Genomic DNA, 23,859 nt, shown 5'->3' with positions numbered 1-23,859 from the left:
GTGCAAGATATGTTGGTATGACCACTAGGATGCTTAAAGAGAGGATTTTGGAACATCTTGGCACAGTGAGAAATGCACCCTCAGATATAACAAGGATGAAACAACTGACATCCGTGGCAAGACATTTTTACTATAAACACAAGGGCGATTTGAAGAACTTCAAGGCCTTCGGTCTGGAAGAAGTAAAATTGGGTATAAGAGGAGGTGACCTGACCAGGGAATTACTCAAGAGAGAAAGCCAATGGACCTTTAACTTGGGGACCCTTACACCTAGCGGCCTTAATGAAAATATTAATTACAGCCCCTTCCTCTGAACTCCACATTTTCTAAGGTCTTCCATTTCCCAAATTAGGGGTCACCTTACTTATGTTGTCATCTTATCTTGTCTTATGTCCTTTTAACTTATATTTAATCTTACTTTGCATCCCTCACTGGTTATATTTATTTCCAGTGTTAGTACTAACTATACTTATATCTAATTCCCCGTCTCCAGCTTTTTCACTATGCTTTGGCATTATTAACATCACACTGCTACTTTTTTCTCTTAGCTACTAGGTTCATACTTTCATATTAATTGACGGCGCTCTGATATGATCAACACATTGGTTATTTATTTGGCTTTTGGTCACTCACTAATATGCTACTTGTCCTACATGCCATCTTTCAGTTACCCCTTATGTAATTACATCTAGCTTAGGAGATTCTTTAATAAGATGGAAATAAACATATAATCAATATATTGGGTTATGCAAAGTGTTAGACATCTGCTACATTATGATGGCACTATGCATTGACTCATTTTCTACATGTTTTAATAAAAAATCTCTTTCCTTCTCAATTAATTTCATTTTGCATGTTTCCTCTAAGAGTATCTATGTCGCTGATCATGTATATTAAACAAAATTTTTTTTTCTACATATACCATTACCAAACCAAGATCATTGGTCTTATTATATATATTTATTATATGCATTATGCAATACGTTTTTGCAGCTATATATTATGCATGTTCCTGAAATTATACCTTTTTAACTATATTACTGACGGACATCAGCTATTGAACTATGTCCCTCTAAGTGTTGCTATTATCATAAAATATATATACTTGTGAACATTTTCCCTGATAACATGATCAATTCATAAAATGAATGGAATTTTCTTTCAGGCGAAACGTACGTCATCACCTGCACAGTGATTCGGCCGGCCGGGCACCATCCCGCCGACTACCATAGAGACGTTCAGTGCAGCTCGTCACCGTCCGCTCACCTGACATTTGTTTCACGTGATCTAAGCGGCCAGCTAAGAACCTGATGACTGCTTGCCGGAGACGCGTGGTATGGTCCCTTGCCGCCCGCTTCATGAACTTGCCTTGCAAATTGCCCTCCTTCCTGACTATAGCCGTTTGAAATTTTCTCCAGCATCTGACCGGTGCCCATACCCACGGCAATTAGCCGCTCAAGACATCCCCGGTGCACCCGTCCGGTGACGTTTCGGCTGACTGGCATAGAGTGGAACTCCTACTGAACCGGTTTGCTACAGGTACACTTTCTGCACTCTCTCATCAGTTTTGCTGACCACGTTTGTCCTGCAATGTCTATGATAACAGTATAGACGTAGCCTTATGCATACTGACAGCAGAAGTGCTTTCTGTCTTTCTTCCCACCAGCTGCCAACCTCGTTCTCTCATCCCATGTCCTCTGTGTGATACATGACACAGAGACAGCAGAAACGAGGGGGACAATATCTGGGCATCTTACTGAATTAACTCACCATTATTAGGCTCACCACTCTGTGGCAGCTATACTACAAACCTATTATACAGTTATAACTTTTTCCTTTGCTTTAGGTGACACTGTGATATTTTTATGCTGGTGGTTCCTCAATATTGGTTCTTGAAATCAATATATTGTTATAATATTGTTTCACTCTGGTTCATTCAATGTTACTAAAATGCACCTATGGCTTCAGAATACATCAGGTTATTTCAAACCCCATTTATAGGTGGTAATGTTTAGCGTATGTACGGAGAAATGCACCCAATTGGGGTTGCTTTATCCACTCAATTGCGTGTTTATGGTCCACTTGCCGGTCATACAATATCTATAATCTAGAGTGCCGGTTAGTAATTAGATAGCTGAACCAAGCTACTATTTATGTGGAATTAGGAGAAAGTTCACGGTTATAGGTGTATTTATTTTATGCTTAATCAGTACTTACCCCTTAGCAGGATACATCCACTTGGGCTTTTGCAAGCTTTATTAATATTCGCCAGGACTAATCACACTGGATTAAACTACTATTTATAATTATTTTGTTGCAAAATGCACAAATATTTATTCTTACTCTGGGTGAGTGAATAGTTACGAATTATAGAACCTTTTTGTTGCAAACTGCACAAAAGCTTATTTTCACTCCTGAATTAATGATCTCATGGTCGGTATTTACTGACTAATGAGGGGCTTTGTTTGTATGTCTGTATGTTACATGTAGTATATTGTCCAATATTTTATATAATATATAAGAATAAATGTTAAGTTTTATATTGAATACATCCAATTCTACATACTTTCTATTTTGAGTGCCCCCAACAAAGAGTCTTCTTTTCTTTCTCTATGATATTGTAACTCTCTGACTCAGGGGAGCACCGCCAACCTTTGATTTTTCTTCTTGCACCAATTGTGTATAAAAAATTTTTTTTTCTCGTAGTTGGTTCTTCATTAATTATATTTGTCTTACCCTTCAATTATGCTATGAGAATTAGCAAAGACGGGGTTTTTTCCTTTCTGGTCTTTATCCTGTGCGGGCTCCAAAATTCACATTCTCTGTCTATCTAGCTAGGCAAGTACTAATCTTACACCAGCCAATGGGAAATTTACTAAGCAGCAGCTTAATGATGATATTCATAGCAACATGGCTTGCGCGCTGTGGGACATATAGAGATACAAATGGATCCCTATTTGCAATCCAGACTCTCTTCGGAGCGGGATAGTGCCTTCTGAAAATTACTTCGTTCCAGTAGTCAAGCTTTTCTAAGCTTGATAAATAGCGCAACCGGAATGTCCCCATTGTATAGGGACTGCAATGAGCTCCGTTAGTCACCAGAAGACAGGAGATGTTGCATATATCACTTGCATTACAGGCTTATTAAATACCTCTTCACTTAATTTACTGCTAATTCTGCAGAAACCGTAATCAACGGGAAAAATAGGGATGAAAAATAGTCACCTTATTAAGAAGAAACAGCTATCTTGTTAATAAACTAGCTTGTTAATAAATTAGTAATGCTAGTGACAGCAAGCACGTGGTTCCTATCATAAAAACTCTACTACAGGCATGTGTTTTACCGCCAGTTGATCTTGTTTTTGACAACGATACCAGCTTTTTCTGTGTTGTATCATTTATTTATTATAGTGTCCAAAGTACTTACTGGGACAAAAGGTGAACAAAAAACAGGTTATATAGGTCTACAGGTCTCATTTTACATCAGTCTAAAAGTGCCCATACACAGTGCGATAAAGCGGCCGATCTGACGGATTGGTATGATTTGGCTGCTCTATCGTACTGTGTATGGGCATGATATCGGACAGAGCGCGCACCCGTGGAGTCGTACATCGCACCCCCAGATCTTACTGCAGGTTCAGTCGATCTGGGGATGCGATGTGCGTTCCCATGCAGCGCTATGCGGGTGGGGGAGGGGGAGCCGGACGTCGGATCCCCCATTGCGTCGCACGGTGCATATCGCACAGTGTATGGCCAGCTTTAGATAACCTATAACTATACAGATACTGTCAAGCCTAGCATGTGTAGACAGCAATGCTTCTCTATATATAAATGCACCTGATGCTAGCACCACCGTATTGGGCCGCATACTCCCAAATGACAAACATTCAACCCTAGGTAAGCAATCTACAACTCTGAAAAGATGAAAGAATGCAAAAAAAAATCTGTAACATGGTAAAAACCGTCTTAAACGTTAGATAGCGCATGATGCAATATTTCATTGTGAGGAAATATCCAATATTGTGCGTACACAGTTACACACTATGCAATTGCTACTTCCGATCCTCATTATTTAGCTGTCCAAATGATTGGAAGGAAAAAAAGAGATTTACATATGCATGCCCGAAGCCATTACAGGGCTCAACAGTGCCATGCACTGACCCATCCTTTTAGCATGACATTGGGGAAATGCAGCAGTATCTGGACAGTCTTCAAGACGCTCCGGACAGCTGTACACATGGCAAGGTGCCTGCCTGTAGTGTCCAAAGGACGCTACGGACGGCACTGCCACAGCAATACTGGCTGCAGGGCGCCATTCTAGACACCCTGCTAGCCAGAAGGAAGGGCCATGGGGCATTTGATCATAGGCATTTATTGTCTGCATAAGAACAATACCTGTCCCACAATGCATTACACAATACAAGATAGGAATTTAATAGAAGAGTAATAAAAAAATATATGTGTGTAGCAAGAATAATAAAAACATTTTCAGTGGATGCAATTACATTTATTGTTTAGATATTATGCTACTTCCTCCTAATATTTTCAGTGCATTTTATCACATTGATGCAAGGATTCCTAGAACACTACATAGTAAATATAGCACCATTGTAATCGCTATGAATGCTGTCCAAAAGAATGTTAATTACTTTTTAATTATGTCACAGCCCTTAAATAACAAACCGGTAGCAGGTGTGCAGAACTTGGCACTATACTAACGCTGGGTGATCTGTCCTGTGTGTTTTGCTGACATATCCATTTATCAGCACCCTGCGGGCCTGATTCAGAGATGGACACAGGGCTGATATTTACGCAGTAGAGCGATTATCTGTGATCTGTGTATGAGTTGCACTTCACGTGTCAACTTTTATTACAATCAGTGGTCACAGCGAGGATTTGACTGTAGACCGACTGTCAGGGAACATTTGGGGGACTGGCGACGTAATTTTGTAGGTGTGTCGCGACTGTTTCAGGGGCGTTTCACAAACTGCGATTGTGATCTCATATGCAGGAAAAATGACTCCGGCTCCAGGGTTACACAGAACTCCAATAAATCGACTGATCTGCAACATATCCCAACGGCTGAGACATTTGCATGTTTTCGCACAGCCCCTGCGTACAAACTCACAGCAGTGGTGGCATTAGCGTCTTTCTCTGATCCAGGCCCCGTGTCCAGCACTACTACAAGTGCCAGACGCCCAGCTATGCTGTGAGTTATCCCATAGAAACAATTACCAAGCAACTGGCAATTGGGTCATCTTGGTTGGCCTGGGTTCCTCTGCTTGATGAAGATCTCAGCAGAGTTATCAGACAGCTCTGTGGTAAGTGGATACCACACAGGGTATTTTGAGAGGTGACAAAATGATATGCATGTAGGTCATGTGTGCAGAAATTATTATTTATTACCAGTTATATATATAGTGCACACATATTCCGCAGCGCTTCACAGAGAATATTTGGCCATTCACATCAGTCCCTGCCCCAGTGGAGCTTACAATCTATATTCCCTACCACATGTTCATGTTCACGCATGCACACACACACTATGGTTAATTTTGGTGGGAGCCAATCAACCTACCAGTAGATTTTTGGAGTTTGGGAGGAAAAAACCCACGCAAGCACAAGGAGAACATACAAACTCCACACAGTTAGGGCCATAGTGGGAATTGAACCCACGACCTCAGTGCTGTGAGGCAGTAATGCTAACCATTACACCATCTGTGCTACCCATATTATATACAATACTTATTTACTGAAAGCTCCATAAATGAGGATAACATATGTGGTCTATTATTTCCTCTACTAAAGCAGAGCACATACGGACTGTGACAAGATTTATTTAACCTGACCTTCTCGGCACAAAGTGATGACAAGTTTCAAGAATACCATGTGGAACAAGGACCTTTCACAACTGTATCAGGCCTGGATTTGTGGGTAGGCTACTAAAGCTCTGGTGGTGAGAGTGTATGGGTGGCGCCTAGCTATGCGTTAATTATTCTCGCTAACTATTTATTCATTATTTTTCTACGGCAGAAGATGTGGAACAGATTGTTGATCTGAATTCATTCAGTCTGTTAATTTTGCACAGACTTTAATAGTAAGAGCTGATAGAAGGTGCTCATCTTTACCAGACAGTACCGACTAGCTGTTCCTCAATGCCAACATACAGCGGCAGAACTACTGGAGACATTAGAGGTGGTTGCTTCCAGGCACCTTCTCCTGAGCTTCCACTTTATACGCTCTGCGGATGTCACAAGACAACAGGGGAGCCGATCTGACTTGGAAATGGTAGGACGTAGACATAAGATGAGAGTAGCTGTGAGGTGGGGGGGGAGGGGAGGGATGTTTGGTATGAACATAGGCCCCCGCCAACATAACTGTAAAATTTTTTTTGATTGCTCTATAGGTTATTATGATTTATCTGATATAGAAGAATGAGCGGAAGTTTTGAAAAGAGGTTGCCTCGTTCATGAATAGCCCTGTCTCTAAGCTAACAAGGTGGGCTTGAGGCTATGGAGTACATCATTTGTAGGAGGGAGGGGTATTTTTTTAGCATGGGCCTGGGTTATTGTTGCTCTGATCTTGTTGAACAGTTAGACCAAGTTATTTCTAAAAGTAATATTATACAGGACCATTTAAGGGGTTGATTATGAAACTATCCTATATTTGTAGCCATTTCCACAAACTGGGGGTAAAAAGAAAAAATGCAACTAGGCAATAACGTAATGCAACCATACACTTGCTTGAATTGCCTAAGCTACTGTAAATAGATGAGACCACTGCTGGTTTTTTTGATACATGAGTTTGCACTATGTAGCCTCCAATGACACAAGATATGCACAATAAATGTCTCTATAAATAAGGTGTAATGTATCTTACCTCTGCACTCCTTAAAGTTTGGCCACCAGCTACACAGATTGGAGACTGACATTAAGTTGCCTGGACTAGTGCCATCACTGAGACCGGAGGCACTAATTATTTCTTTAGCAGCCTACAAAATGTCAGCCCCCTGTGTACACTTTCATTCTGAATGAATACCAAGGCAAGAGTCACTCTAAACTCGTGTTCTCAAAAGTGTCTGTAAAAGTGAGAAAATGCTCTTTTGCTTTAGAATAAACTTTTACAAATGCTGTAGAACCCATCACCTGTGATCCCCAGGGCCGTTGAGAGCGCTGCGGGGGGGCCCTGGTAAAGAGGGGGCGTGGCCTAACAGCGGGAGGCGTGGCCACGCGACCTCGAATAAAAAAGTTAAAAAAAAGTATACATTTGCAGCGCTACACACCGGGGAGGGGGGCGCTGTGAGCCCCTCAGCCCGGCGCAAAGCCAGGGGGGGGCGCGATCAGTGTGATCGCTCCCCCCCCTCAGGCATAGGAGATTGCTCGCGGCTGCTAAGCAGCAGCCACAGCAATCTCCCACTGCATCTCAGCACACGCTGATATTGTGGAGCTTGGTAAGGCAAGGGGAATGTTTGTGGCCAGCATAAGGAGGAAGGAAAGAAAGAGACATATTATACAGCACTGCATAACATAAGTGGCAGACCAAATACATGCAATGGAAATCAGCTATGTAAATAAACATTCTGCATGACGTTTTGCAGTTCATTCCCATGCATGCTTCATGTCTGCAATATTAATCACATAAAGCTGCAATAAATCCATACAGCTATGTGGTGTGCGGGTGTCAGGGCTGACATGGTAGATCTTGCTACTCTACTTGGCACTTACATAGTACAGTGAATTAGATGGAAAATCCATGGCTCATCATAATAACCAACTTTTTTCTATTGTATTTTATTCTGACAATTAATAAAACAGACACACACACACACACACACACACACACACACACACACACACGTCACATCAATTCCTGGAAAAGAGTTTGAAAGTACTGTTGACTGCTAACTTTGACATTAAATTAATTTCCCAGCAAAGATCCCATTTCCTCTTTCACATAATATTTTTCTTTTCTTTTTAAGGCTTATTCCTCTAGGAAACTCAGCTTAGCAGGTCTTAAAAACTCCTTAATACATAAATTAAATCCTGTGTGAACAGGCGGAATAGCGGCTGGATAGGCAACAGATGCGCACATGGGCTGTCAATCATATGAGCTGAGTGCACTGAACACCTTCTTAATGTTTCCCTAAATCAGTAATTTATAGAACTGCAACAAGAAACAAATGGCCCCTCTCTTACTTGGTTAAAGCAGCATGTCACTATGGCTGTTGGGGAACTACAAGTTGTTGTTACATGTTGAACACAATTACACGGAATGGGATTGAAATGTCAAATCCCAACAGGATCAAGATCCTGACAGAAGCAGGTAAGTACCCTACACTCCCCTGCCCCCCCCCCAAAAAAAACCCCTTCCTCAGTGGTGCCTAACCCTAACTTCCCCCTTAGTGCATAACCCTAACCTACCCCCGGGGGTGCCTAACCCTAACCCCCCCTTACCGCTCACTAAACCTAACCCTCCCTGGGGGGCGCCTAACCCTAACCTTTCCCTGGGGGTGCCTAACCCTAACCCCCCCCCCCTAGGGGTGCCTAACCCTAATCTCTCCCCCCCATATCTAACCCTAGCCCTGTTAGACTCCCTAATCCTAACCCTCCCCCCCACGGCTAACACTAAGGGCGCCCCCGTCCTCGGGATTATGATAGGCATTGGTATTTCGGCACCTATCATAAATCCCTAGCCGGCATTCCGCTGTCGGGATTCTGACCAGCAGCCTTGTGTCCTCCGGTCATGTCACTGTATCCCCAATTGCATTTTTTCAAGGAATTTAATACCTCTTTACCAATCGTATACAAACTGTTGATATGCAGTTTTGCACATCTTTCAGAAAACACTTGTTTGTCACATATGAGCCTCATTATGTGTAGACATTAGATCAATTAATAAAATAAAGTTCCAACTGCTCACCTAAGACAACACAAGTTGCATTGAAAGACCACAGTCTTTCTGGGTGAGGGTCACGTGTCATACAGAGGACACCTAACTGGAGATAGAGAGACTGTACTCACTCAGCTGTGGAGAAAGCTTGTTCAAAGTTCTGCTTGTGATTAGAAGGCACCAGAGCGTCATAGTCAAAAGCTTCAGGGAAGAACGAGTGGACGAGGGCACAGAAAGCCATTCCATCACTCCAACTGGACGAAAAGTTCTGTAGATCAATGTTCTAAAAGAACAAAAAATAAAGGAAAGATTAAACTTACAGACCTATAGTAAACCTATAGCACATTCAAAACAGTCTCAGGGATTTGTGTACATACAGAAGCAAAGTGCCAAAATAACACATGAAAAAAATCCCAGGTTCAGATTGCACTTGAACTGTACATGGCAAACAGTTTTCCAGAACTGACAACTACCACATTCAATATGCCATGGCTCAGGCAGCGACAGACACCCCCTACAGATAATTGTGCATATCAAGTCATACAGTCAATGTCCGATTTATAAGAAGAGTAATGTGCTGGCATGCCCTCTGTGACCCAACCCTAACACTTTGCCCGATGCTAATAACAAATGGACAAAGAACTGATCATTCATACATTTCATAAAGAGATATATTGCTCTGTCGCGATTAGGTTATGGATCACTAGATATTAGGCAACATGTAACCCGTTATGTTTATTAGGTGTATTTCTTTTAATTACCATAGTGGTGACCTGCGATTGACCCTTGAAGTACAGATGCAAGGTTAATAATTTGTCTAAGACGTAACAATAGGTGTGTTTTTCCTGGATCACTTTTCGCATATATTGTTTCTCCCCCCAGACTTGCTTGCAGACAGAGGGTCAGGCAGATGTAGTGAGTTGCTCAGATCAGGGAACAGATTTATGGGAAAGTCAAAGTTTTCTATGGTGACACTTATTATCTAAGAATGTAAAATTTCACATGACATGTTAATCTACTCCTTGAAGATCTGCAAAACGTCAGAGATGCCGACCCTATACCATAAACGCCTCTAGCCATGACAAAATTCTATTTAGGAAAGAGGAATTAAATAACATTATCACTTTTGAAGACCCCCTATATCATGTATCTGTTTGTTGGTATCAAGATGTTGGATTATTTTAATATCATATTCTCCTTATTTTATATACCCTGGCAGAGGTATGCGTTTTAACCTTTACTTACTTCAGACAGTTGGTTTAAGCATGCTCTAGACAAAGGGCCATAAACCATAATTTGCATTGTCACAAGCCAGTGAGCAAGCAGAAGGAGTACTTTGTGACAGCTGAGGCAAGCATAAAATAAAATGTAAAACGCTGAAACTTTGTACAATTCTTGGGAGCTAATCTGACATTGGGAATTGCTCCATCTTCTTGTCCCCGCAAACAGATTCATGTAAGAAAGACTGTTCATTAATTTTTCCTATTTGTTTATAAAAAAATATTTCCATAAGACTATCTTTGTATATGTCATTCTTATTGTTTTTGTATAAGCATTGTGAGTATATTTCTCATATTAAACTTCTTTTAATAAGATTGGTCTCTGTGATTCTTATCAGATGATCCATGCTATATATCTGCACTACAGGTTATTATTTGGGTAATTATAAATGTGACTTAATGGTAATTGTGCAGGGAGATTGAAAACTTCCTACTAAAATCCTTTCCATGGTGGCAGTTATAATATTGGGAAATGAATAGTGGGCGGGAGAGATACTAGGGAGTGTAATAATTTCTGTAGTCAGACCAGGTGGTTATTTTTTGATTAACTGTGTGTCAAACCCACGTCACCCAGAGTCAAGTGAGTGCTGATCTTGAAGTTACGGACAGCAGTTAGAGTGGAGTATCTTGGTACTGGGTTGTAACACCCCCCCTTTAGCAATACCGCTGCTTATGATGTGGTACAGTGACATAAGGATCATTGATGACCTGTGCCTTGCTATGCCACAATATCCTAAACATTTCAGTAATTTGCAGCAGGATAAATATCAATGCCACATACAATGGCACACATTTTAAATGAGCTGTCATTCTGGTGACCTGAATATCTTTAAATCCATTATGATGTGGACAGTCCTGTAACCCATAACCTAAATATCCCAAGTGACAGGGTGTGATACAGTTTAGGGAATATGTTATAAATGGACTAAGTGCATGAAGACTCAAATAGAGCAGTTATATAAGTAGGTGAACTACATTTAACAATAGGGTCTAATCATAATGCTAACCATGGGGGCTTCAGTATTTGGGAGTCTAAACAAAGATTCCCCCCCCCCCCACCCACTTTGAATGTCAAGCCATTGGAATTTATACATACACGGATGTTTTCAAAATGCCTTTAAATTGAATCAAGAAAGAAATTTGTGCTTGTTTCATCTGTATACGCTGTCAGGGAAAACCCTTCTCAGATCCTAGAGCCTGCCCAGATACACTGCCTAAAATAGCCTCCATCCATCTCTGCAGGCCCTTACCCTCCCCTCTCTGGGTATAAACACTTCTGTCTACTTATACTGATTATCTACAGATTCTAATTACAAGTGCTCCTGTGTATCCCCATTGCCCCATAGTTGTAGTCTCTACATTCCCACTGTCTAGTTATCTATATCATGGTGCATGTCATGAAATTCTACAGATCTGATGCATGAACAGCTTCTTACGAAAAGACTACAGCACAGGCTACGCTACTACAACCGTACGCCTGCTGGTAAGGACTGGTGAGAATTGCTGGAAAAAGCACATACTGGCTTATAATTTATGTATATTACATGCAATATACACAGGTACACACTGCAAGTAGCGATACTTCAACATTTTGGGACACTGTAATTTTAACTTTTAAAAACAAAACAAAAACAAATTGATATAATATGTTGCAGCTGTACCGTATAAAGTTGAAATAATGTTAGACATTTTTGGAAGTGCTGTATTTCACCCGTTGGTTCACTCATTATAACCAGAGGAGTAAGACAGAAATCTTTAGGTCTGTCTCCTTTCTGCATTGCTGAGTATGAACACTGACAACCAACTAGTGCAGGCACAAATAAATGACTAGGAATAGAACTCTTACCTTGTAACCAATGGTTTTTGAACGGCACCATTCCAGGAGGATCTGTTTAATGCTGCTAGCGCTGGAAACGCCAAAACTCTGAGACCTTTTCAGCTTCACCTTGGATTCCCCCTTGCCTCTATAAACAACAGAAGTGTAATAATCAGAGGCCCTGCTTACAATGCTCAGAGGGGGTTAGAAATTTTTTCATCTAATCAAAGAGAATACCAAAAAGGATTCAAGAAAGCATTTATGCAGATAAATAAATATAATTACTTCAATTAAAGGAATATGTTAGGGATATGCAATGAACAGCGATTTGTTAAAGACTTTTGCTGTGATATTTAAAGCACCAATTTTGCCTCGATTTAAACATTAACAAAAAATTGCCGTTTTAAATCCTGCTGCAAAAATCATAAATTTTGATAAATCACGCTGCTTATTATATTACCCACATCAAGTCAGACTACAAAATGCATTTAACACAAAAGTGTTGCCATGAAACATATAAAATAAAAAGGAAAATGTCATAACTTGTAGACATAGCATAAATGTAATAAATAAAATCCGTAACAACCAATCAGACAACAGCTTTGATGACTAACTGCAAGTTAAACTAATGTGGATGCTTGATTAGTTTGCTGTAGGTCATCAGGTTCTTTGCACAATGTTAAAACTTACAATATAGACTTTAAAAAAAAATTTGTAAAAGACATCCCTTTGGCAGTCCATAAAATTCACCTCATACATCTTTCGTAGGGACTGCGTCTGGGCCGGGGGAGGAGTTGCCGGGGGAGTGCCTACCTCCCCATAGCTGCGTTAACCAGCCGGGTACGTTGGCCTTGTGGCAGCAGAAGAGTCCACTGCCGATCCCCGGCGTCAGATGATAAGGCCCCGGTGGTGTAGTTAGGACGCGGACAATTCCAGGCCATAACAGCAGTGGCTTCTGGTGCGTCTCTGACTGCCGCTCGCGATTTCTCGTAAGCGGGGAAGCGCCTTACCTGACATCTCCGTACATCCGGTTGTAATCCAGGTCGCAGCATAGCGGCTAGCAAGCTTAGCCGCGGCCCGCCGAAATCACCAGCCCAGTTACTGGTGTTGGGGCCTGGCGGAGGTAGATGGAGTCGCAGTATATGCGTCTTAATTCAGACACTTAGTACTGCAAACCCAAAAAACAAAACATAACATAAAATAAAAGCTTAGGACTGGCAGATGAGTCCCGTTACAAAGGTGCGTCTGATCCTGCCGCACCAAACGAACAACTGAAGTCCTATGGCTAGGGGCAGGGTATATATGGAGGAGGACCCCAGGCATCCTAGGAGCTGAAGCTTTAACTGTTTGGTGCCTGGTCTCCAACCATAATATCCCCATGGTATCTCTGTGGATCCCTACGGACCCTGAAGAAGAAACATGGAGTTGTTTGTTGCATACACATCCAGCAATACGGTTGCTTTAAAGAAAAGTGCCTCAAATAATTATCCCAACCAAACTGTCCGGATCAGCTGTGTACATGCATTTCCATCCAGGCAGCAGATGACGGCTGTCAATATGTCTGCACTGACTGCGCTGAGAAGCCCCGTGGTGAGCTGGCTGCTTAGTTCTAAGGGCGAGCCGACAAGCCTGTCCAATATGTATGTGTGGCCAAATTGGAAATTGATCCTGCATTAGGCACTCTGGCCACGTGCTAGTGCCAGCCTGCGTAGGTCCAAATATACTGATGACTTACTCTAAATATGTATTCAGGTTGCAACCCACAGCATCCAATCATGGAATTCCATCCATCGGAAAGAAAAATTAGAGCAAGCATCTGTTTATAGCTACAGATAACAGCGCGCTTCACCTTGTGCTTAAAGAAGAAATCCAGTATGGTAGCTATAGATAACCTTCTCCCAAATAGAAAAAAAAAGGTAGTTCTAGTATATGCCATTATCATGTGGCATAACAGTATGCAATTATATGATCCAAAGTGGTTGTTATTATCAAGCATTAGGGACACCTGTACAGAGACGCCTTGGCGTGGCCTGGTACTTAAACATATCTTTGCAAATATATGCAACAAAAATCTCTAGATTTCTATTAACATGTAGTATTCAAATCGTATTGCTGGTCTATTGCAGTGTGCTGGGGGAACAAGTTTTTTTTTTCCTAGTCTAGATTAAAATCCTTCGCTTTCATGCACCTGTGAAAGACTATTAAGTTGATCTGAGCAACCACTATTTTATATTACTAATTCCCAGAATTACTCATCCTTCTTGGTAATGACCTTCGAATTCTCCGAAGTGTGACATGCTGGATAGGTTACAATGAATTAAGCACACAGTGCGCTGTTTTCATAACACGTATTGGGTGGCTGCAATCACTCAGCTTTATCCAGTGTTCTAATCTCCCAAGTGTTGCGGCCTGGAGAATGGACAGATATTGGACTTGGCAGGGGCGAATCACTTCAGAACATTGACCCCTACAGGTCTGTCCCTTGGGAAAAGGGGAGTTCATTGTTACAGTAACCATTTTACCTGTCGTTCTTCTTGAAATGTTTGTAACATTAGGACCCAAGATTACAACAACAGGAACAGAAATGAATGTTTATACCCATTTGTGTATACACACACTGCCAAATTTCACAACCAAAATAGGATTATCTGGTTTCTCTTGCATACTGAAGTGTAGTTCAGCACAAGCTGTGCTTTTCGGTATCCACTTAGCGATTTAGCCAAGCTATTACACGGTAACGACATCATTATCGTGCAATCGCTTGCAAATCGCGTATGCATCGGGCATGTTTTGGTCAGAAGCGACCAGCGATGCGCGTGCCCGCTGGTCGCTTCTGACATCCGGCATCGCCCGTACATGCTGGTCAACCTGACGATCTCGTCAGGTTCAGCATGTACGGGGATGAGGGATGTGCCGGGACTGAACGAGCGATCATTCAGTCTAGGCACATCACTAGCTATACAAACGAGAGCACGATTGCAATGTCCTAATCGTGCTCTCGTTTGTTTATCTACAAGTGGATACCCGTTTATGAAATCTGCCAGCCAAGGTACTGAATAGGGAGCAATGCTTAACTGCAGGGCAGCCTCAATAACTCAGCATACACGGGACTGGACTAGGAATAAAGTCAAGTTCCAGAAATCAGGCAACAAAGGCTCGTTTAGGAAAATAAAATGAACTAGGTCACCAAACAGCTGGAGGAGGAGATGAAGCAGTCTGACTTTACTCCTAGGTCTTGGTCAAACAAATATTGAATTGTATATGTAAGTAAATCATAGGAGATACATTACATAATAGCAGCAACACATACAATGAATTGAGCATGACTCCACTAGTCTGGGAACCAAGAATGAACATGTCACTAAATGCACTGTCAACACTCAGTGATTTATCAAACGAAGGGTTAATGAGGGCATACCAAAACCAATTCCCATTCAATTAAACAGGTATTACAATGAAAACATATTTTAACATTTATGGTAAAAAGCTACCAAAATAATGAACCCACTTTAAATGTATTTATAAACAATATATAGCAACAGAAAGCGGCAAATGTTATTGAGCACTTCCAAGTTTACACTTTAAACATCTCAAAACATTCTATAGCTGCTTAAAAATGTAATACAAACATATGTGAGAATTCATTTCATTTATAATCCCATGAAAGACGGAACAAAATAGGCCACCCACGGGCCTGAAACTACAGATGGTTCACATAACATTTAGAAGATCAGTAGTTCTATAGAATAAAAATAAACACTGCCGCAATACCCAAAAGGGATAGTCGGACATGCTTTATGTATGTAAGTGTGTGGCACTCCCTTGTCCGCAGGCAGTAATCTATAAGGAAATAGCCCTGCAGAATGTTTCAGGCTAGGTATAGCACAACCTGTATTTAAAAGGCAAACTAAACATTGCATCGTGTGTTTAAAAAGGGCCCCTAGGAAACAAACTGCTTGCTGTCTTGACAATGCCCCCAAGGTGTGGCATTGTTCAATTTGATCATGTAGATGGAATTCAGTGGGTGTGGCTGTAAATAAGAGCGGAACTGTACGCAGGATAAGTGAAATCAGACAGACATAGAGAAATGGATTTAGTGAACTAATGTCACTGAAAGTTTATCTTCGCTTAGAAAAAAATAAAATAAATCTATATAGATATGTGAACAGTTTTTTTTTTGTCATCACATCAACTAATAAAGGTATCCATCTATGTGTTTGTGACCAGCTGTGCTGACAAAGGCGTTGGCATGTGCATCAGCTGGCTGCAGAATTAGAGAACTGGGACGGTCAGCGGGTGTTACTCGTTTTATGCATTATCCTCAGCTGGAGCAGTAAACATGGGCATAACTGATATGGTGGATGTGAGCCTCATGCAATTATAAACTAAAAAGCAAAATTGCTATGTAGACCTGAAGACCCAAAGAGGTTTTCATGTTTATTATCTTAGTATAAGAGGTGTAGACAAGCAGAGGTCCCACTAAATAAATGGCATGTTACATGATGGTACTGGGCTGCTCGCCCTATACTTTTACACTGATGTATGCAGAGGTCTACATAAGGCCAGGGCCAGCTCCAGGCACGAGCGTACACAAGAAGCATTGTAGCCTGGAAGGGAGCAGACCTGTGCCCTGAAATTAATTTCTGGCCCGGCTGAGACGCGGCCCAGGATTCCCCCGGACACTCTGGAAATAAGCATCTCGGGAATACAAAGGCGCTGTGCGGTGATGTCACTGTCAGTGCATCACCTGTCGCCTTCTCTGTTGCTCCCAGCCCAACCTCCAGCCCATCTCCTCCTCCTCTGCATTGTGGACTGTGGGTGCGCTCCCATCTCACAACAGCGCGAGAAGTGGACTCTGCCCCCATAGCCTCAGACACATGCTCTGGCCTCAGTGTGTGTAGGTGTGTGAGGGCACCAAAGGAAATTCTCATCCTGAGAACCATTTGGTCTATAACCAGCCCCGCGTAAGATGGCAAATAAAATAGCTCTCTTTCTGTAGACCAGAGTTTGCTGCCATAAATGACCATCAGTCCTATTTAGAAAATTATAAGGATAAAGCTTTAAAAAACAAACAGGACAAAGTGGAACACTTTTTAAAATCACAGTGCACGTCTCTATTAGTCTAATTAAATGTATTCATGTGTATATACTAGTTAAAAAAAGCAAATAAATACTCTCCCTGAAATATTTTGACTTCTTCAATCCATTTGCACATCAGCTGCTTACTTCTCTAATTGCATTTATAGAATAAGCAGCACAATAATACCTTTTTTCCCACCAAAATGCTGGGTCTGACCAAAGTTTTTCGAACACGGTTTCAACCCGTGTCACCATCGGGTCAGACCCCTTTCACACTGCACCTTGGATCCAGGTTATTCCCGTGTAGACTCAATTGAAACTGAACCCGTGTGTCATCCCTGCAAAACTTGTGTGTGTCATTACAAATGGATGTTGAACATCAAATGGGAGATGATATCATATCGGAGTGCACCAGAAGCTCCAATCAGAGGCTCTTTTGGTGCATACACACTAGACTGTTTGCTCCATGAACGATATTGTGTAATGTGTCCCCAGCAGGAGTGTGCTCAATGTTGTTAACGACACTGAGCACACACACTGAACGATATCGTTCAGTGCCGGGCACCCTCCCTCCCCGAACATGCAACTACCTGACAATATCGTCAGGTTGGCCTGCATGTTTAGGCAATGAACGACAATGACCAACGACCCGCGGGAGCACACATCGCTGGTCGTTCGCCGTTAGGGTTTATCGTTTTAGCGTACACACTGGCCAATATAGTGAAATACTGAACAATAACGATATAGTTAACGTTCAGTCGTTTAAAATATCAGCAAGTGTGTACGCACCTTTAGCGTGACCCAGGACGGATAACCTGGGACCCACCGCTCACACCGCACCATTTACCTGGGACCGTGCCGGATTCAATCCTGGTAGTTACCAGAGTCAGATTCCCAGGTAACGCGACCCGCATTGACTCTTTCACACCAAACCTGGGTTTCGCAATAACCTGGCTTATAAGTTGGGTCGAAAAGGGGTATAAGGGCTCTATTTATCAAGCAGTGATAACTCATTTTCTGCATCACCCTATTTCAGAGTTTCCCAAACTCCACAGTCCAGGTTTTAATGATAGCCATGCCTGTGCACAAGTGACTTAATTAGTACCTCGGTCATTTGATTTAACCATCTGGACTGAAGCATGGATATCCTTAAAACCTGTTCTTAAATTGGGCAGAGCTTCCCAAACTCTGCCATTGTAGAAGAGACATCACTGATATATCCTGTGGTTCCTATATTACTGTGGCTCAATGTATCAAGCGGATAAAAGCGAAGCTTTCCATCACTGGTAACACCAGCAATGGGCAACCTGAAAAGCCAGAAAGGTTTCTTTGGTTCCCATCTGGTGCAAATGTTATGCGCATATTCCTGAAACTCTTGACCAGCAGCGTTGGGTACACAACTAACCCACTGATACTTAAGTGCATATTTATTTTATTTATTTATTTTATAATTTGCTGGTCTATTATGTATTATTATAAGCTCTATTTATTGAACAAAGTAGACATTACTGTAAAATACAATATCAAGACCAAACAAATTCATTTACAAATACTTTCTAGTGATATGAGGCGCTTACTTGCCACTGTCCTGCTCAAATTTCTCAAAGAAAGCTTTCCGAACTTGGGTGCCAGAGGACCTTGGAAGTGTCTGTGACCTCACTAACTCTCGTTTCTTCTCAGCTTGGCGACTCAGAGCAGGTGGCGGGGACTGGGATTTGGGAGTAACATCAAAATACCTGTCCGTGCTGAAAGACACAAAAACAACACTACTTATTAATTATGTTTTCATTAATGAACTGTATTTGGAATTACAACTTTAAAAACAAAGTGAAAAAAAATCAATATTTTAAATGTTTACCAGACCCCTATACACAGCCTCGTTGTTGAGATGAACCAATATTAATAAGAATACACCACTTAGGCATGTTGCTAGCTCCTAACAAATTGATCTGCTGGTTCAAAAAGTTTGAGTAAACAGTAGCCTTTAGCATGAAAAATGGGAGGTAGTCCATTTTCCAGCATTCACAATGTCAACCATGACATTGTCGGCAGTATAATGTTGAGCACAGTATGCCGACACGGTATAATGTTAAACTATTGTAACCAGATTGACATTGTAACTTTAAACATGACGCTTTACCATCATATTTAGTGCTGACAGAGGTCTACAAATATAGACAATTTTGTGCAAGATAAAAGGGGGAGACATACTAAGCCTTGGAGAGTGATAAAGTGGAGTGAGATAAACTACCAACCAATTAACTCCTGTCATTTTTTTAAACACAGCCTGTAACATGGCAGTTAGGAGCTGATTAGCTGGTACTTTATTGCTCTCCACGGCTTAGTACACCTCCCCCAAAATATGCAGGTGCAAAAAAAAAAAACAACACATTCTTTTTTTCAAAATTGCCCAGGAAGGAATACTATAACTCTTTGCTTCTGCTCACATGCCTTAGTCTTTGTTCCTTCAACCACTTGCCTGGCATGGGTCGCTTCAGTTTCAACCACACCAGGCTGGGCTTTCCCTGACATAGTCACATCTGATGCAACCTGTCAGAAATGCCCAGTGGACGACTGCTGGAAGATAAACTTCCAGCAGCCACCAATCTAAGGGGGACCTCCCGACCCCCATGCACCTTTAGATCCTTCTCCTCCAGTGTGCAAAGCCCGGCAGCACCTCACACCCGGTGGCTGCAGAGAGGAGCAGCCATTGGTCAATCCAGCGCTGTCCCGGTGACAGTGTATAGACCCAGCGGCTGCAGAGAGGAGCAGCCGCTGGGTCAGTTCAGCCACCACTGCCTCAGTGTATAGACCCGACGGCTGCTCCTATTTGCAGCTGCCAGTCAATCCAGCGCTTCCCCAGTGACAGTGTATAAACATGGCATCTGCAGATGGGAGCAGCCGCCGGGTCTGTCCAGCCAATGCAGTCCCAATGTATAGACCCAGCTTCTGCAGGGAGGAGCAGCCGCCAGGGAAACATAGCAAAGACCCTGCACCCAGCATCTGCACCGATCATCGATACATGTCAACTGCCCAATACATCCGAGAGAAAGAAAAAAAATAATATTTCTTGATTTTCTAAAAAATATTTTTTTTTTTACAAATTTATTTACATTTTATTTTAGACTTTTTTTTTTTAATAAAATTGTGTTGGATAATTTTATATAGATGTTGTTGATCTAATTCAGGGGCCTATTCATCATTACTGAAAAAAATCTCTGGAGATAATTAAGTTTAGAATTCGCATGGAGTTCTATCATATTACCGGAGGAATGCCTTAAGTATCTATTCCGAATTTTTGTGAAAAAAATATTAACCAGTTATGGGCCATATCCAATTAGCTGTGAAAAGCCACTTTTCCCCAAAAATGAAAAACTTTGCAAAACCTTTATTTTGGGCTAAAAATGTTTGGACTTGTTTCATCACCCCATGGACAACCCCCTGCCCCTAGTGACTAATTAGGCAAAAATATTTTTTCCCCCATAATAATGACATGTAATTTTTTGGGTCAAAACTTAAAAAGTGTTGGATAAATGGATTTACAGTGGTGTGGTGGGTAATATTTGGGGGCTGTATGGATGGGACAAGTGTTTTGGGGATTGCAAATGGCTGCAGCAGGCGTATTTTTAACTTAAAAGAAAAACAGGTACCCTAAAATGACGCAAATATATAGTTGTGCTCATTTTATGTACCCCTAATTTAACTGCAGCATTTATTTTGGCCAAAAAAATAGCTTTATATCATCTTTCCATTGTTTTAGATAAATGCATATTACAGCCATTTGACACCATTTAAAAAACCCAAACCCTTTAATTTTGCCCAATAACACACTTCTAACTATTATCCTATGTTAGTTTAGCTTTTTTGGAGGGTACAGGCATATTTCCCCAATTTCAGGTGCACTTTTGCTGCTAACGCCAAGTATTTTTTTGGGGCGAATGCCGCATCGCGTCCTTTGTAATAGGAAAACCTGCATATGCGGCAAAAAGTGAGACATTTGGGCGAAGGGTGTGAAAAGTTTGCACATGCAAAAACGTAACGTTTTCGCGTCTAATTGGATATGGTCCTATGTGGTTACAGTAGAGTTCAAGAGCAGCTGGGAAGGATTCTGGGAGCAGCAGGTCACCTACATTCGCATCACGACTATTTTAAGCCTGACACTGTCATTTTGAATGAAAACAGTTTCTTCTCAGAGACCATCGACTTTATACAGTTTATTTTCAGTGGGTGCTTTGCACTTACTGCACAGTATGTTTAGCTTAGGAAATGGCGGTGTGATAATTACAAGTGTGCGCAGGCACAAGTGACAGCCTATTTGAATTAACAGAAAGGAAAATTAAACAGAGTGTAATCTAAACAATGGAAAAAGGGACATCAGCCCTAAGAAGTAGCTGCTTCACTCAAGGGTCTTGAAACAATGTCACTCAGACTTTTCACATGATTAATTGCATGCATTCCAGCGGGGAAGGAAAGGCAGGCACATGTACCAGGAACCTCGTTCTCATTTTAAGAGATATTATTCTTGGCCCTTCCAAGGAAAGATGTAATAAAGTGGTAGTTCAGCCATATGACCTAATCAAAATTTTAAAAGTGGAGATGTTGCCCATAGCAACCAGATTGTATTTAAGATTTAATGCTCCTTCTAGAAGATAATAGTTAGAATTGGATTGGTTGCTATGGGCAACATCTCCACTTCTAAAAACTCTCACTTTAGTAAATTTACCCCCGAGACATGATATGCAATTATGTGAATCAGATCAATATGGTATTTTGTGTGTGTGTTGCATTTATCCTGTATGCTCTAATTTTTTTAATCTCTCTCAAAAAGGTATTCAAATATACTGTATCTTCAAAATGAAGATGTGTATATTTCAATGCAGTTCATACATATGTCTTGTCTTGGGCCCTAATTACTGTCACAGTGATTTATTGTTCACTGTGTGAAATTTATTGCTTCTTCAAACTTTTCAGCAATGCCATTGTAAAGACATTCATTTCTTTTCAGTGAGACTTGTTATCTTCTCCAGGGCAAACCATCAATCTGTCCTTGTCATTTACTGCACCGCAAATCAATGATAGGCTGAGACTGGGAGCCAGAATACTGATCTCTGGAATATCCAGAAGAGCTGGTTTGAGGGTGGGTATCTTGTTTTTATACTTTTTTTTTTTCGACGGTTTTGTTTGAAGTTTGATGAAAGTTTTTCATTATGATTTTCTTGTGATTGCAGTCTTCACAGTTGAAGAAAGATGGAAGAAGCCTTTCTTTTGTGACAGCAAACTAGCCTGACGGGGTGCGGAGAATGTGTCACACACTTGCGGTAACAGGTCAGGGGATTACAGATGTTATTTTTATTCTTAGACCTTTTATTGCTTTTAATTTATAGGGTTGGTTTGCATAAGAACTAATTTATTGCTTAGAAAGGAGAAATGATCATTTAAAGCTCTCGGATAACTAATTTTTACGTAGAACGTAACACAAAGGCATATCTAAAGCATAGTGGCCTACTCCCCAGAAGGTCCAGGAGTATTTTGAAGGCCTCTCCTGGGCTCCTGAGAGTGCAGACCAGCCACTGGTTCCGTGGGGGGTGCTTGGTGATGCAAATTGAGGCCATTGTGTCAACATAGCCTGGTGCACAATGCCACAAATCGTGGCATTGTCTGGCACGATTCCCAGTACCCCCCACACACGATTTGTCTGACCTCTCTCTCCCTCCATGAGGAAACGTTAAAATAGTATGCAAGAGTTACCTAAAAGATATCAGTGGCTCTGTAAGGCTTAGACATACTGGGGCTTCATTAAAAAAAAAAAGGTCTGTATGCACTAATTAGCTGTAACCCATAGAAACCAATTAGATCATAGCTGTCATTTGCCTAGTGCAGCTTAGTAAATAACAGCAGAATTCTGATGTTACAGTACACCTGTGCACATTGCAGCATTTTATTACATAAGTCCTGAAGAGGTGCAAAGTAAGAGGTTCCTTCTACCGCTTTCTGGTGTATCTAATTGGGTAAGAGTTTGACATGATTTGTTAATTACGGTACAACGCACAATGCCATGGATGGTAACAAATGTTGTGCTATTGGTCTTATTGTTTTAATTAAACCTCACCCTAACATTAGTCTACGCCAGGAAAGGGGAATCTCAGGCCCGAGGGCTGTATAAGGCCCCTGGAATCATTTGGTCTGGCCCTCAGAGCTGTTTTCTGCTAGCCTCACCCTGCAGCCAATATCTATGCCGCAGTGCCGCCTGGAGCATCCTTAGCACACTTCAGACGGTCACACTGCTGCCCTTACGGCTCACTTGCTGTAATCACCGGCGATTGTGGTATCGCCCCCACCATGTGACATCACACAGAGGGGGCGTGGCCTGTACCGGGCCCTCAAATAATGTTATATACAGTATATCAAAATGGCCCTCGGCAGAAAAAAGCCCCCCCTTCCTGGTCTAAGCAGTATGTCTTTCAAAACACCTAAAGAGTTGTTCCCTTACAAACTCCCTGTAGGCTCTTGGTTAATATGTTATTTTCCTACACTACGTCTGAGTAAGTCTCATTGGTCCGTGAAACTATTTGCATTTATTAAGTCAAGAGGTCTACAATAAATGTTGGGTGTTCTGTGAATGGCACTAAGGCTGGTCACAACCTTAATACAAACCTCTCTCAGTAACTATTTTCACACTACATTATTTCATAAATAAAATATTTTGATGATATCCTCAAAAACTCCATAAGGCTAAGGGGTATATTTATCAAGGCACATATGAAGGGAATATATAGCGGCATGCTCCCATTCTGT

General features: G+C 41.5%; 1 protein-coding gene across 1 annotated transcript in view; it reads right to left on the bottom strand.

Annotated features, from left to right (window-relative positions):
• The window catches only part of SMTNL2 (smoothelin like 2), a 128,312-nt gene that overhangs the window by 17,483 nt on the left and 86,970 nt on the right, over nucleotides 1-23,859 (bottom strand). The window contains exons 6-8 of the mRNA XM_088455082.1: nucleotides 18,642-18,809; nucleotides 12,016-12,133; nucleotides 9,021-9,172 (exon numbers count right to left, since the gene is read on the bottom strand). Coding sequence (XP_088311208.1) covers nucleotides 9,021-9,172; nucleotides 12,016-12,133; nucleotides 18,642-18,809 — 438 coding nt within the window. The remainder of the gene's footprint in view (nucleotides 1-9,020; nucleotides 9,173-12,015; nucleotides 12,134-18,641; nucleotides 18,810-23,859) is intronic.

The sequence above is a fragment of the Taudactylus pleione genome, unplaced genomic scaffold (genome assembly GCF_031769625.1).
Source record: "Taudactylus pleione unplaced genomic scaffold, aTauple2 ptg000040l, whole genome shotgun sequence".
Lineage (NCBI taxonomy): Eukaryota > Metazoa > Chordata > Amphibia > Anura > Myobatrachidae > Taudactylus > Taudactylus pleione.
This window is presented reverse-complemented; position numbering and strand designations above follow the sequence as displayed.